This window comes from Arabidopsis lyrata, assembly GCF_000004255.2.
Source record: "Arabidopsis lyrata subsp. lyrata unplaced genomic scaffold ARALYscaffold_3, whole genome shotgun sequence".
Lineage (NCBI taxonomy): Eukaryota > Viridiplantae > Streptophyta > Magnoliopsida > Brassicales > Brassicaceae > Arabidopsis > Arabidopsis lyrata.
In genome coordinates, this window is record NW_003302553.1 from 7,470,465 (window position 1) to 7,487,415 (window position 16,951).

General features: G+C 33.4%; 3 protein-coding genes across 3 annotated transcripts; 2 read left to right on the forward strand and 1 right to left on the reverse strand.

Moving 5' to 3' along the window:
• Nucleotides 1-11,644: 11,644 nt before the first annotated feature.
• On the reverse strand, nucleotides 11,645-12,851 carry LOC9321281 (late embryogenesis abundant protein, group 3). Its single transcript, XM_002885169.2, has one exon. The coding sequence runs from the start codon at nucleotides 12,719-12,721 to the stop codon at nucleotides 11,822-11,824; it is 900 nt and encodes a 299-aa protein (XP_002885215.1). The 5' UTR covers nucleotides 12,722-12,851; the 3' UTR covers nucleotides 11,645-11,821.
• A 134-nt stretch (nucleotides 12,852-12,985) lies between these two features.
• On the forward strand, nucleotides 12,986-14,527 carry LOC9321282 (F-box/kelch-repeat protein At3g17530). Its single transcript, XM_021033498.1, is given in 3 exon segments — nucleotides 12,986-13,647; nucleotides 13,649-14,116; nucleotides 14,118-14,527. Coding segments are annotated over 3 exon segments (1,260 nt in total). The 5' UTR covers nucleotides 12,986-13,173; the 3' UTR covers nucleotides 14,436-14,527.
• A 662-nt stretch (nucleotides 14,528-15,189) lies between these two features.
• On the forward strand, nucleotides 15,190-16,813 carry LOC9319131 (putative F-box/kelch-repeat protein At3g17540). Its single transcript, XM_021033504.1, is given in 3 exon segments — nucleotides 15,190-15,618; nucleotides 15,621-16,480; nucleotides 16,482-16,813. Coding segments are annotated over 3 exon segments (1,182 nt in total). The 5' UTR covers nucleotides 15,190-15,353; the 3' UTR covers nucleotides 16,539-16,813.
• Nucleotides 16,814-16,951: the final 138 nt, after the last annotated feature.

Below are 16,951 nucleotides of genomic sequence, written 5' to 3' on the forward strand. Positions count from 1 at the left end.
TACCCAATTACCGGAACCGGATCAACTATATCGGGAGAAGGATGAAAGAAATTGAAGAAGAATGAGGAAGACGATGAGGAATTGGAAGTTCCGGTGATGTGATAAACTCAGGTGAAGAAGACGAGTTGAAAAAATTTGGCCCTATTTTTTTTGTCCTTTGATGATGATGACATGGAATGATGACATGGAATGTTGCATCCACGTTATTTTTTAATTGATGAAGTGGCAAGTAAGCCACCAAACGAAAATGTAAATCAGCTTAATTAAACCAGCCATCAAACAAAACTTTAACTCAGCCGCAACATGAATACTATTACAGTAATTAAAAAACGAAAAAACGGCAGCTAAATTCAGCCGTTTACTGTCGTAACTCAACCAAAAATATTTAACTCAGTCGTGTCGTTTAATAAGTCGGCCGTCATTGCATGCTATTCTAGTAATTAATCTTTCGCTACTAAGTCAGCCATAATAAGGCCGAGTTTTCCGTTAATCCAGGTCATTACGGCTGATTTATGATACTCGAACATAAATCAGCCGTAACGTCATCCCATAACTAAGCCGTCTTTGATAACTCAGCCAGCCGGAGAAAGTTAAGTCAGCCGTGTCGAAGCAATAACTCAGCCAAAAATTTGACAAATCAACCATCGGGTGAAAACTCAGCCGTAACTTAGGCTGGGTTATGCTCGAAAGTCAGCCATTTTATCATAACTCAGACAGATTTCAGTAAGTCAGCCGTAACTCCAGGCTGGGTTATACTCGTAAGTCAGCCGTTTGCTCATAACTCAGCCATTTTTCTTAAATCAGCCGCAACATACCGTAACTCAGCCGTCACTGCCGCTATATCGCTCGACGGCTGAGTTCATTAATATACGTCAGCGATTTCTGACGTGGCGACGCGGCTTTGCTGACGTGGCAGTGGCATTCTTTGTAATTACGTTTTTTCCTATAACGTTTAACAGAGGCACGCTGGGTATAAAAAATATATCCGAAATATGATAGTAATAAAAAAAAGATCTGTATGTTTTTGGTAATTTCATATAAAATGTATAACATCTGAGTAATTCTCCCTAATTTTTAAGTCGATATCGTGCATGAATTAATTTTAGCACACTTTTTTACGATAGTGCTTTCAGTTTGGGGAAAGAAAAAACATCCTCCTTTCAGTTTTATATTGTTTCTGTCTTTTTAGACTAATAATTTCGGTTTTAGACTTTTAGACATTTTTAATTCGCGATATAGGCAAGCGTTTAGAAACACAATCGTTAAAGGACACACTTTTAATTAAATATTTAAAAATATGTTGACAAAAACATTAAAAACTATGGTGATTTATATCTCATGTCTGTTATTTTGTCGGCTCACAACTATATCACATGGTTACATTCAATTTCTGTGATTTTTCTATGCGGTTGTTGTATTTAAGAAAATAATTTGTTTTTGATAAACAAGAAAATCCCTAAATGAAACCAGAATAATCTCTTGAATTTTTGGAAACCCCCATATATTTTTCCTCTCAATACCTTTTTATTGAAAAGCATAGTTCCGTAAATAGAGAGCATGATTATTGAAGAACGTAGTGGTTCTTAGTTCTTTATTTCTCACCTCCTAACATTTTTTGGGGTAATGAAAAAGTCATATGTGTCACATGTTTCTCATGGCATCTTTTCACAAGATTTTTATAAGAAATTAGTAAATTATGTGGCTGAAATAAATAGATACTATATAGAAACTATAAAGGAGAGGAAAAAAAAAATTATTCGAATCACAAAAGTGTCGGAATGGCCGGTGATAGTGTTGCAGCCGGCTGCCGCCAGTGAGTTACATATTTAATATTGATTGAAGATTAACTATGTGTAAATATCAGAACCTCTCTCTTTTTTCTTTAATTTTTTTTTGGTGGGTATGTATTAGAATTTTGTTTTTTAGAAGTTAATCGAGGCACTTTAATTTAAATTATTCGTGGTTATACTTTCTCAACCCAATATTTTATACCACAATTTTTCTCTTGTTCCATTCTTTTGTTTGTGCTCTTTTAATGTTAAACTAAAGAGATATTAACCATTGATTAAGAAACGTTAATATAAGCCTTTGATTCTACGTGTTACAATTCTTGCTCCTGTGTATAATCTCTCACTGGAAGAACAGCAATGAATACACGTTTCGACCTACATACACGATCCCAACAACCCTAAAAAATATTATTTGAATATTAATTAGAGAAAATTAGTCCCAATACCACTTTTTTCAAAAAGTTTAGGCCCAATACCACTTTCTGATCTCACTTAGCATCCATACCACATTCATCATGTGAAAAGACGATTATATCCTCCAACTTACTGAGACAAGACCCTGCGGTTGATGGGACTCTCTGAATTTTCTGCCGTCCACAGTCTCTCTCCTAACGCATTGGTAACCGTTTTCGTCCCTCTGGTAAAACAAAGTTGTCCCCGAGTAAATCCAGATCTTCGTCTTCGGCTCTTTGGCGGAATAAAATAAAGATCAAGTTGTCTCCAAGTAAATTCAGATCTCTGGCTGGTAAAACCACATCATCTGGTGATGGACAATCAAGAGAAGTTGTCCCCGAGTAAATCCAGATCTCTGGCTGGTAAAACCACATCATCTGGCGATGAACAATCAAGAGATCTCGACTTATTCTTGGGGGACATCATTCACTCTATTTCATAATTATTGTCCATGGTAAATGTAAACTGCATTTAATGCAATGTTTTGTCCTTCTTCTCTGACACAAAGTTGTCTTTCAGACAAAGTTGCCCTTCTCTGACACAAAGTTGTCCCCGTTTCCCAACCGGCGTCTACTGTAGCTCCTTCCCCTGACACATACCTGACGCACAGAGAAGGGCAAAATCGTCCAAGAGTTGCCACACAAACACCAAATGTGATATGGATGCTAAATCCATTTCAAATGTGGTATATTTGCTAGGATTTTCCCAAAATGTGGCATATTTGGCAAAATTTCCTATTAATTAAGTATCTAAAAGCAGATGTTTTGGGATCCTTGTTTTGGATTTGTTTTCATAACAATGCCAAAACTCATGCTAATGCTTATAGCCAAAGATTGTCTGATTTTCGTAACATTTAAAAATTTAAAACACATCTTAACTACCTTCGAATTAGTTGTTTAGACATTGCAAATAGGGTGCGTAGTCAAAATATACATCAAAAATCGTCTTTAAACATATGTAGTGACAATGTTCATAGAGATATATATTATCGATTAATTAATCTGACTAGAAGTCTAGAACAAACTTATACCATATATGTAGTGACAATGTTCGAAAGCACACAACCTAATATTTCCGTTAACAAACTTAGATATTTTGAGTAATAAAACCAAAACAAAAGATATTGTTCCAATTGGGTGCACAAAAAAAAAAAAAAAAAAAAAGATGTTGTTCCAAATATATCTAAACAAATTATATAATATGTTAAATGAGCGCACCATATACGGCTTGAGATACGCAAAATCGATACTAGTGTCCACCTAAAATAACCATTTTTGATTGGTCAAGTGGCTATCGTAAGAACATAATTTGATCAGAAAATAACAAAATTCAATACGGTTTCGATTTTTCTAAGTTATTAAAAAACCTTGATATAGAAATTATGCACATATTTAATGACGTGGCAGGGAAAGAGAAGACAAGAATGAGATTTTGGAGAGTGGGCAGTACCACGTGAATTGAACCAACCAACTGATGACTGACTGGTGTGGCCTTTTCAGCCATGTGGTTGCTCTCTTCTTTATTTTTCCAACCTTTATTACTTTTTTTTTTTTTAAAAGAGGGCAATGGAAAACTAATGGAAATCTTGCAAAATGTACCATTTTTTGAAAAGTGGATTTCAAAATCTACCATAATTGGAAAGAGTTTTCAAAATCTATCACATTTCATTGCCACATGCAAATTGTGGACGAAATTGCTCATGATGGTGACAGGCTGGTGTGTCAGATAAAGGGACAGACTGCTGTGTCAGATAAAGGGACAGACTGCTGTGTCAGATAAATGGACAAGTTGCAATAAATGTTGTACGTTTACAATTGCATATAATTTTATTTAAATAATATGTTATATGGGACAAGTTGAGATCGAATGAGTAATATAATTAGCTCGGGGACAAATTCAGATAGAATGGGTAATAGAATTAGATCGAAGACAAGTTCATATCGAATGGGTAATAAAATTAGATCGGGGACAAGTTCAGATCGAATGAGTAATACAATGAGTAATAGTACTCGGGGACAACTAGATCATTTTGTTATTTTGCAATAGAAAGAAAAAAAATTCAATAATCCGGGTAGGTGAAGACAATAATGCTCAACTAATCGGGGACAAGTTCATATCGAATGAGTAATAGAATTAGATCGGAGACAAGTTCATATCGAATGAGTAATAGAATTAGATCGGAGACATGCTCAGATCGAATGAGTAATAGAATTCGATCGGGGACAAGTTCATATCGGAGTAATAGAATAAGTAATAGTACTCGGGGAAAACTGGATTATTTTGTTATTTTGCAATAGAAGGGAAAAAAATCAATAATCCGGGTAGGTGAAGACAATAATGCTCAACTAATCTATGGACCAAAATAGATGATCAAAATAGATGGTGATAAATCTAAATAAAATTCGAAATCCTTAAATGAGAACTATTAGTGGACAAGATGTGGGATTCATGATAATAGAAAGATGATGAAATCGGGGACAAGATCTGGAGAAAAAAAACGAAAGTTAATTATTTAGTCTCAAGAGATATAATGTTTCTTGGTTAAAATGCACGTGTTTCGAGAGAGAAAGAGATAAATAGGGAAGCTAATGTTATAGGAAAGATAAATAGGGAGGAGAGATAAATAGGAAGGGGAAATAAATAGGAAGGAGAGATAAATTGGGAAGATAAATAAGGAGAGCAAATTAGTAATTCAAATACTAAATGTGGTATGAGTTGAAAGAATGGAAAGAATGTGGTAGATTTTGAAAAAAATTAGGAATAAACGGTAGATTTTGTAGTTTTTCCAAAACTAATGGTTTTTTTTCGTTGTTCTTTTTTTTTCCCTTTGATACTATGGTTGGATTTTTAATTAACCTTTAAATAAACCCAAAAAAAAATGGTGCCAACTGCATATTTGCATATTGGGCAAAGCCCTTAGGTTATCTCAACATCTTAATGACAAATTACAAGATGATCTCATGTATCATCCACATATTTATAACGTTACAACATATATATACCAATGATCTAGAACCTTCTTTAGCCATGTTATGTTCAGATTTCTCTAAGGTTCTGTTTTTTTTTTGCCTTCATTTTTAAGTTTATCGTTGAAGTTGGAGATTCTACTTTATTTCCAGTCTTTTGTGTTTTAGCTTTCATTTCTCTTTGTCTATTTTTTGCTTTGTGGAGGTATCCTGTGTTTCGATCCGGTTTGTTATTTTATCGTTTTCTGTTATCGGTGTGGTGCATATTATTTGGATTCGGTTTTTGTCTCTATGTTTTATAGATATGATCGAGACCTCTTTCTTACGCGTTGACAAATCGTGGTTTTTTCGCATTCTTCGATTTCGTCGTTTGCAGGAGTTATGGTTGGTTCTAGTTGTGCCGTCCTAGTTCCCCTCTTCCTGGTATGGATGTCTCAGTTCTCTCAATGAGGTAGTTTTCATTTGTTAAAAGAAGAGCCGTTCTTCGTTGTCGTGGATTTTCTCGTTCCTTTCGGTTAGCCACTTTGACAAACTGTTCTCTCATGTGGTTCAGTGGTAGCCTGGTAAGCGAGTTGTTTGATGTTAGATTCTAGTTTTATTGCTTGTTTTTTCTTCTCTTAGTTACGATTTTTTTTTCTTTTGTGTTGTTGGCTTTGTATTTCTTTTGCTTTTCTTTTTGGGTTTAAGTCTCCGAAGATATCATGTTATCCGTCGACTTAGTTCTCAGTATCGTTTAGTGCTTAAGTCTCAAGGGTCATTTTTTTTTTCTTTTTTCTCGGAATCATTTCTTTGACCGCTATTATTGTTGTATCTTTTATCTTGAAATATAATCTATCCCTTAGACGGACAAAAACAAAAATAACAATATTATAATATATATTTTATCAATGAATTAATATATTTTATTATTTCTCAATTTTTCTTTCTAAAATTCACATTTATCATATAAACAAAAAAGAATAGCTATAAAAAAATATTTGTGAAGATTTAGTAAATATTTACTTTCATTTGCTACGTAATTTTCAACTGATTAGTTGTGACCAACAAAATAAATAGTAGTGAGATTCAACTTTCTTCCATCACCTATCTTTTCATCATAATTAACGTAATAAATACTATTAGGCTTTTAGCAAAGTTTCATCGTTTTCTCATCATCCAATGGGTTACCAGTTACCATCGTTAATGGGGTCGCGACTGGAGTGCGACTTCTTGTCACCTACGAAACCATTTGGCCTCGTAAAGGATGTGTTAGTGTGTCCATAGATCCAGATTTGTATCAATTCCAACTCTTTTCTATTGAGAAAAATAAATTTGAATGACGAGTCAGTAACATAAATCATTATGTTACATGTCCGGATCTAACGAATCTTGTTCTATTATTCTATACGAAACGAAAGTCTAGTTACTCACATGAAATTTGAATAAAGATGGTAGAGAAAGAGGCCAAAAATAGATTTACACGAGTATTGCAAGAAACAAAAACAAAAACAAAAAAAAAGAAAAGAAAAAGAAGAAGAAGGAAAACACGATAGCTAGGCAACGAGAGTAGCCACATCTCGACATTCTTGACCTCAAAAATAGGCAGTTGAACTCATATAACATTTGTGTGCCCATGTGAGAGTGATATATGTGTATATATTATATAGTATCTAAATAAGTGGCCCCTGTATATGTTTGCGTAGAATGTCTTCTTCGGTTTTTTTTTTTTTTTGGTAGGGTTTTACCCCGAAAGGAGCATAAGTAGGTTCTATAAAAACACACACACAAAAAACTACAACTGTTAAACAGGAATATATACTACAAGGTTTCAGAAATATGAATATAGTTTCATTCATATGAGCTAAGTTTGATATATCTTCTTTAATATGTAAAGTAGCCTTCAATATAAAACTTTTACCTTATTATATTATTTTCCAAGTTTTTTTTTGAAGTTTTGAAATTCCATGTTGAATTTTGTTTTAGAGGTTTAAAATTCCATGTTGAATTGTGGAGAATGTTCTTTATCTCGGGACGTTAACGCTCTTAATTATTATATAGAAAAGGGAAACTTTGTGATAAGCGATAACGTAAATTCGAAAAGGATCCTAGATTCCACAGCAATAGTTAGACGTCAATTTAGACGGTGTTTAAATATCATATTTTTAATATTTTAACAATATTAAGCGTACAGATTTCCCAAAAGCGACCCACTAAACAATACCTAAGTGGATAAATGAGTCTCCTTCTCTTACAAATCTTATCCACAATCAATCCACATATATATACAGTATTTTTCTATCTATGTTTTATTCATATAAAAAAGAGACACATGACACAAACCCTTCCATTGACGAAGAGGCAAATTCTGGTTTAAGTATACCCCAAGTCCCCAACAAGGCCAAATTGGATGCTTAGTTGATATACTTCTATGATACAAAATCAATTCGGCAAAAACATAAAACGATACAACTTTGGGTTTCCAAGAAATACAACTATAAAACAAGATCAACATAGGTTGTCTAATGATAATTTACACTCTACGTTTATGCTGGTACGACTAGTTTATGTGCTATAGCTTCATGTATAGCAACTTAACCAGAATAGACACCAACAGAAAAACTATTGAAGTAAACGCAATAACTTTTTAAATGTATTATTTTGTAATACACTAATTAGTAGCATTAACAAATTCAAAAGTAACTAGGATATGACCCGCGGTACACCGCGGGTTAATTATTTGATTTTATTTTTATTTTTTATAAACTGATGAATTTGTTGTGTATGATATTTTTTTGTTGTACATCGTGGGACATATGCGTTGTATATAAAAAAATAAAAATTTTAAGTTGTATTTGTTTTGTTTACTGTTTAAGATTGTATAATTAAATTTTGATTTGTTAATTTTAGGATTTCACCCGTAGTATATTGTCCCGTATTAATATCGATCCAAACCCGTCCCACCATATACTCATGTTCTGTGGAATTAAACATCATTTTGTAATTTTTTTAATAACACTTTTATTTAAAAGATATATAATTTGAGTCAATTTAAAAGTTTACTTTCAAATGGTTTTCATAATATATATATATATTTTAAAATTAGTATGTGTTTTTGGACCAACCCGTAAAAACAATTTATAATTGTATCTTAAAATACTAAATAATTGTATTTTGATTTGTTAATTTTAGGATCTCACCCGTGGTATACTGTCTTGTTTTAGATAATTGTAGAAATTAAGAAAAGATCTGAATGATTCAATTTCGGATCAGAATAAAAAAAACGACCCGATTAAATGTGCAATTTGTTCTTAAAAAATGTTAATATAGATTACACACATATTTTTTTTCTTCATCGATTGAGTAATATATGTCTGTTTAAAAAAATTTAAATCATAACATATGCAGAAAAAAAAATTATTAACTATATATATTTTATAATAATTCAAAATAATATAAATATAATATCAAATAAAAGTGAAATGAGAATCATATATTTATGTTTAAATTAGGTAAAGAGGTTTTAGAAAATTAGCTCAAATTTGTTATATTATCATTAAATTATCATATTTGATTTCCTAATCTATAAAAATTGTAAAGAATATACCATAAATAAATAGTTCAAATATAGTAATTAGTTGAGAAAATATATATAATTTATATTTTATTAGGTATTTTCGTTTTTAAATTTTGCCATATTTTAAGGAAAGATCCGATTGAAGATTTCTGGGTCAAAATCAGAAAAAAATCCCGACCCGATTAGAGGAGCAAATTTGTACTTCAAAAATGTTAAGTAGATAGAGATTAGCAAAATTTTAGTAAAATTTAGTTATGAGATTATTTACATATGATGAATCTAAAACCCAGTTTGACCATAATCAAAAACGAAAAATACATACTTTTCGATGCACTGATGCCACTCTTAATTGCCATGAATGGGCGGTTACAATTGAACTGCAAAAAACAATACGAAATATATATTAGTGATACATATTGTGAAGAAATCTAGAATTTTTTAGTTGTAGAGAAATGAAAAGAAGAAAGAAAAACAATAAATATTTTAGCTAGAGAAAGAAACAACAAAGAAAGAACAAAGAAAGAGAAATCATCCAAGTTTTGTGTTTGGTGATGGTAAATGGAGTTTAGGTGTTTAGTATTTATAGGAAAACTAATTAGGTTTCGGTAATTCATAGAAATCTTCGGAAAAAAAAATAATAACTGCCGCAAGATATTAGGAAGTAAATCTTTTATATTGTTAATTGGAATATGCTAGGATTATGCGTTTATTTGAGTATTTAATATATTTCTATAATTCGTTGGGGATTTAAATATTAACTAACCCTAATTGTGTCGTTAAAGATAATATGTTGAGATTTTGGCAAGTTTGTTAAACGTGTAATCTTTAATTCAAATATTTAATGCTAATTCGCGAATAAAAAATTGAGATATTCTCTAAATTTTATACCAACTATTATTAGAAATGATTGATGACACAATTGCGATTTAGTAATATGCTATTTATTTAGATTAGTTGGTGCAATTAGTTTCCTGTTAACGTTATTTTAGGGATTCGCTTTTAGGATAATATAGATTTTATAGTTTTATTGTCATAAATTAATCATATTCTGTTGCCTAAATCAGAAAATATTATCAAAAAAGATTTTTTGTGATATTAAATATGAAAAACGAATTTATTATTTTTTCAAAAAAAAAAAAACGAATTTATTACTAATTAGTGTCGTTTTTCTTTAAAAACTTTCCTTAATTATCTTATCTAAGATCCGAACAGAATTAAACTGGGTCAAAACCTGACCCAAATGAATTAAAAACCAAAATCCCCTCTAAAAATGTATATGTAGATTATGTGATTATATTGTTTAGGTAGTATAATTAAACCCATCTGATGACCCAATGACCCGCGTAATTAAAAAATGAATAATGCTAGCGACGTGGATTAATTATGATTATGGTTTTTGATTAAGCTAATCATACTACCTAAACAATATAATCAACTGAAGTCAGAAACAAAGATTTAGGAAACTAAAAATATTGTATTGTTTAGCTTAATCAAAAACAACGAAATTGATGATAACAAATGTTTAGAAAACTGAAAATATTGTCAAAGATTACGAATTGTAGTTGAAAATAAATTTTGTTTAGATATAAGAATGTAGACACATTTTCAATTTTTAGTAACATTTTCAAAAAATGGAGAATTATATAACATTTTCAATTTATATAACATTTTCGAACTATATGAGTATTATAATTCAAAATAGCATTTTTTATTTTTTATAAATTGGATTGATATAAAATGTTTTCAATGATATATCATTTTCATTAACATTTTCAATGACATTTTTTATAAGATGTTCGAATAATGGATTACTATATAACATTTTGAATAACATTTTCAATTTTCAATAATATTTTCGAATAATATATTAGTATATGAGTATATAACATTTTTATGTATTATATAAACAAAATCTTTTTATGTATTATATAACATTTTTATGTATTATATAATCTCTAATATTGATTAGTATATAATATTCTCGAATTATATTAATTATGTATTATATAAACAAAATCTTTTAATATCTTTAAATCCGTTGACCCGTTGACCCGTTTATATATATTAGTGACATGGAATAAATTTTATGATTAGAATTATATAATGGCATATATTGTAATTTCTTACAAAATTTAAGTTATGATCCTTAGGATGTACTTCCCAAATATTAGTATAGGATGTGATAAAATATAATATGTAATATTGTACGCTAAATAATAGTGTTGCTTGACGCGCTATGGAATCTCCAACCCTTGGGAACAAGAAAGAAGAAAGCAAAAGCTATCGCGTCACAATTTTGACATCACCCCAAAAAGTGTATGTAGAATATATTAATTTTCACCTTAGATGATTACAGTTCCAATAATTGTAAGCAAAGTAGGAACGAAGAGTCGTGTCGAGGTTATTAGTTTAATTCAATTTGGAAAAGTTAACCACCTTATGATTAAAAAGAGCGTAAGGTAATGTTATTATAATTAAGTTTGTGATGTGAGCAATCAACTTCTTCTCACCACCCACTACTCGACCACTGGAGTGGGGGCAAAAGCCAAAAAGATAAAATAAAGGCTAAGTTTAATAAATATACGATCTACGTGTCTGGTCTTATGTTAATCCATGTGGCCAGATTAGTAAATAAATAAGTGATGGCAATGGCTTAAGGTTAATGGCTAATCGGTGTATTGGTTTGGATCCTCTTCTCAATACTACGAAACGGCGTCGTTGCAACATCAAAGCCTACTTGCTAAAAACGTCGGCTGCAAGCCTGCAAACATCATTGTCTTCTGACCAAAGGAATGACGACGTCGTTTAGCAAGCTTGCTGCTTCTGACCTTACAATACTTGGGCCACCATGCCTCACTAATGGGTCCGATTAGTTGCATCTAGCCTCTTAATTCATAACGTAATGTGTATATCCCAAAAGATCAACAGATACACAACAAAACAAAACTATTAAAACATGAAAAAGATTAAAACATGATACATAATTAAACATCTGTAACAAGAAAAGCAAGATCAACATCTAACACTGTTCAACACATAGGTAAGTTTCTCCCAACTTTTTAGAGCTCAGCATCATCGTCGGTCAAGCTCTCTTTAACACGTTTTGACTTGTGTGACACGGTATCTTTAGCTTCCTCCGATTTATGCGCAGCTGAGTCATAACTCTGCGCCGCCTTATCTTTTGCAGACTCCAAAGTCTCATCGGCTTTAGATTTCGCAGTCTCGTAGCTTTCCTTACTTTTCTCCTTCGCACTCTTACTCTCTCTCTCTGCTTCCTCCTTCAACTTCTCTGCCTTCTCCTTAGCTGCACTCGTCATATCGCTCGCCTTCTCTTTCGCTGCCTCAACCGTTTCCTCCAACTTCTCCTTAGCATCACCCGCTTTGCGTTTAGCAGCCTCCTTAGCGTCTTTAGCCTTCTCCGATACCGTCTCTCCCAAGTTAGGGCTATTGATGTCTTCGTTCTTGATTCCGATTTTCTCTTTGGCCCAATCAGTCCAAGACTCATCGTTTTCATCTCCGGACAAGCTATCTTTAACTTGTTTTGACTTGTGAGACACGTCATCCTTAACTTGACCAGCCGAGTCGTAACCCTGCGAGGCCTTCTCTTTCAGGGAACCCAAACCCTCGCCAGCTTTCGATGTAGCTGTCTCGTAAGCCGATCCCACTTTCTCCTTTGCGGCTCCAACCGCTTCCTCTGCTTTGCGTTTAGCCGCCTCTTTTGCGTCCTCGGCTTTTTCACTCGCTCTCCAAGCGTCGTCTTGGACGGTTGTGGTGGTGTGAGTGGGTTGGATGTTGTCTTCGTGCTTGAGACCGATCTTTTCCTTGGCCCAATCAGTCCATGATTCATCCTTAGCCGCTTCTTCCTCGATCGTAGCTTGGACACAACACATCGTTGCAATAGCTATAAGTACCATAGATACCATAACCAAACCGTACACTCTTCTCTCTGTTACCCCCATTTTTATTACACTAAGTGAACACAAAGTATTATATGATTATATAACTTATAATCTAGCTCTCTCTTTCTCTTTGTCGCGCAGGAATGAGCAGTATTTGATAGATAGTAATCAAGTTTCAGAAGAAAGAAAATACCTCTGTTTATTGTGATGTGTTCTCCGAGGAATGGTGCTGTGATTGCTTCTCTTTATGTATTAGTTGAAGAAGAGATAGGCTTATGACGCGTGGCTAACTACGTGGCGAGTACCAGCTTCTTTTGGCTTCTCGATTTTGGATTCGTGTTAAGTGGTTCTTGACACGTGTTACACAAACAACGAGGCAACGACTGCTTTTTGCGGAAAACCGACTCGCAAAAAAAAAAAAGGGTTCAAATCAAAGACATCTGTGAAGCTAATGGGCTTGTATACAAAATCCAGTGGGCTTTTTATAAACAAAATTAGTGAGCTTTCAATGAATGGTAAGGGCTAATTTTTGTATATACACTCTTCTACGCTATCTTCCTCCAGCTATCATATCAAAAACAATAAGAAAGCAAATGATGATTTCCGATCTTCCACACGATTTGGAATCGGAAATACTTTATAGGGTTCCGGCGAAGTCTCTAGCAAAATGGAAGACTACTTGCAAACGATGGTACGCTTTATTCAGAGATCCGAGATTCGTCAAGAAGAACTTTGGTAAAGCAGCAACAAGGGAAATGATCGTACTGATGAATTTGAGGCTTTATTCAAACAGCGTCAATCTCCAAGGGATTAACCACAGAGTTGATCCAGCTATGGAGGTTACAGGTAAACTCATCAAGCTAAATGATTCAGAAGCTGTTGACATTTCTAATATCTTTTACTGCGACGGTTTGATATTATGCACTACGGAGAGAAACACTAGACTTGTGGTTTGGAATCCCTGTACCTGTGAAACTAGATGTATCTAACCCCAGAAAATGTTACCAGAATAATGATAGGTATGCTCTTGGATACGGAAGCAGCACATCTTGCCATAGCTACAAAATCTTGAGGTCGTGCATTTATTACAACGACCAAAACCTCATGGATGCTGAGTTTGAGATCTATGACTTTAGCACTAATTCTTGGAGAGATCTTGGTTACATCACTCGTGACTTGGTCGTATTTTCCAGTGGCATGTCTTTGAAAGGAAATGCTTACTGAGTTTCTGGAAATAAAGATAATGGCTTTTTCTTGCAGTATTTTGATTTCAAGACAGAGAGATTTGGGCGTCTCCCTCTTCCATACCAGAGTTTTAATGCTGAAGATACCGCCGCTCTATCAGTCGTTGGGGACGAAAAGCTTGTGGTGTTACACCAGAGTATTCTTGCATTTTCAGATGAGATGAGGATTTGGGTCACAAATAAGATTGATGAGGCCAAAGACTTGTCGTGGAGGGAGCGACTTCCTCTGAACAGTGGATTATGGTAAATTTAATTTACCATTTCTGGTGAATGTGACAAGCTTCTTGTTGGAAGAGGAGAATGAAGTGGCAGTGTGTTCTGACGTAGACATGAAAGATGGACGTAGGAGCAGAATCTACATTGTTGGAAAGGATATATATATATATAAAGAAGTTTATAAAGAAAGTACAAAGGGATCAGATATCAATTGGCCACTTCTCCTCAGTTATGTTCCAAGCTTGGTTAACATTCAGAAAAATATATCCAAAAAGGCAGAAGAAAATGAAATCAAAAGGATGTTAGTGGAATGAATTTCCTAGTTTCTTTCTTTCTTTCGTTTTTTGTTTTTTGTTTTACCCAAAAAGGCAGAAGAAAATGAAATCAAAGGAGGTTAGTCGAATGAATAACCTAGTTTATTTCTTTCTTTCTTCTAGTTTGGGTGATGTTTCTTCGAAAGAGATTAGTCAATGATTTTCTTTTTAGTTTAGAAACACAGAGTAACTGGATGAAGTTTTTCTTGTCCTTCTTTTGCTTTTGAAATTGGATGGTTGGTTTATTGATCTTTACACAAATACATTAATGTTCTGCTTATATCACATCAAATGACGATGGGTCTTGGAGAGAATATCATCACGTACGTAAGCAGAATCTTATTCAATGAAACCATTTAACCACAACTATACATACAGATGATTGATCTCCTGACCTCCCTATATTTCCAACTACTCTATTGAAGTCTTGCAGACCACGTACATTGCCTTCTCGAATTCGAACCCAATTGTAAAACAATCTGAATGGAATAAAACCTTCTTATACTAAATTAACCAAAATTATTTAAAATAAATAAAATTTTCAATATTATATATAGAAAATAGTTATATTAAATTCTACTATCTTAACTAAAATCAGTTAATTCTTTATTTTTCATTATTATATTAATTAGCTATTTTCTAGATCATAAAAAACTCTCAAACAGAAACAAAAATTCTATTTCGAATGGATTTATTTTCTGAAATCCAAAAACCCTAATTTCGAATAATCCAAACCGATTAACAGAATGTCGACTCTAGTTGAAAGAAGAGAGACTTCAAATCAAACACATTTCTGAAGCTAATGGACTAGCAAATGGGCTTTTTGTAAATAAATGTCGGATTTGTAACCAATGCCCTAATTTTATACACATTGATTCTCCCATACGCTTTCTTCCTCGAGCTACCAGATCAGTAACAATGAGAAAGAAGATGATGATTTCTGATCTTCCACACGAACTAGAATCGGAAATACTCTCTAGGGTTCCGACCAAGTCTCTAGCAAAGTTGCAAACTACATGCAAACGATGGTACGCTTTATTCAGAGATCCGAGATTCGTGAAGAAGAACTTTGGTAAATCAGAAAGGAGGTTGATGTTACATAGTAATTTCGGCGTTTATTCAATTACCGACGATCTCCATGGAATTCACAACAGCGGTGACCCATCTCTCGAGTTTACAGGTAAACTAACCTAAAGATATCAGAAGATTTGAAAATAACCAAAATCTTTCACTGTGACGGTTTAATATTATGCTCCACTAAGGAAAACACTAGACTCGTTGTTTGGAACCCACGTACCGGTCAAACCAGGTGGATCAAACGCAGTGATTGTTACCGGAGTGAGGATTTGTATTGTCTTGGATACGTAAACAGCAAGTCTTCTTACCATAGCCACAAAATCTTGAGGTATTGCTTTTATTACAACGACCAGAATGTTTGTGTTGGTGAATTTGAGATCTATGACTTTAGCTCTGATTCATGGAGGGTTCTTGATGACTGCACTCATAACTGGGGCTTATTCTGCAATGGCATGTCTTTGAAAGGAAATACTTACTTTGTTGCTGGAGAACAAGAAACAGGATTTTTCATGCTGTATTTTGATTTCAAGACAGAGAGATTTGAGCGTCTCCCTCTTCCGTATCAAAGTTTTGATTCTGAAGAAACTGCGGTTCTATCAGTTGTTAGGGAAGAAAAACTTGCGGTGTTACAGCAGAATATTCAAGCGTTGTCAAATGAGATGAGGATATGGGTCACCAATAAGATTGATGAGGCCAAAGACTTGACGTGGAGCAACTTCGTCTTAACAGTGGATTATGATAGATTTAGTTTACCAAGTGTGAATAATGTGTCAAGCTTCTTGTTGGACGAGGAGAATAAAGTGGCATTGTGTTGTGATAGAGACATGGATGATGAAGATAAGACCAGAGTCTACATTGTTGGAGAGACTACATATAAAGAAGTTTATAAAGAGACTATAAAGGGATCCCATTTCAATTGGCCACTTCTCCTCAGTTATCTTCCAAGCTTGGTTCACATTCACGAAAATACACCCAAAAGACAAAAGAAAGGGAAACAAGAAGAGGTTAGTTAAACGAATTACTTAGTTTCTTTCTTTCTTCTGGTTTTGGTGATGTTTCTTTGAGCTAAGATTAGTCAATTATTCAAGGTGTTGTTTGTTTCTATTTAGTTGATAAACAGAGTAACTGGATTAAGCTTTTCTTGTCCCTCTTCTTTTGCTTTTGAATTTGGATGTGTTATCTAGTGATCTTTACTCAGATACATTGTTCTGCTTTTAGCCACGTTCATATCTTGGAGAGAGTATCATCACGTAAGCAGAATCTTATATAATGAAACCATTTGACCACAAGTACACATACAAATGATTGATCTCCCTGTCCTGCAGAGCAGCTCTCAGCCTCTGTTCTTAAAGGTTTGACATTGTCTATCTAAACACAAACATATATGTTCATGTTCTTTTACCAAAAAAAATATATATATATATATGTTCATGTTGTTT

What these genes read in the sequence shown, in the direction of transcription:
- LOC9321281 (XM_002885169.2), bottom strand. Translation starts at nt 12,721, where the DNA reads ATGGGGGTAACAGAGAGAAGAGTGTACGGTTTGGTTATGGTATCTATG.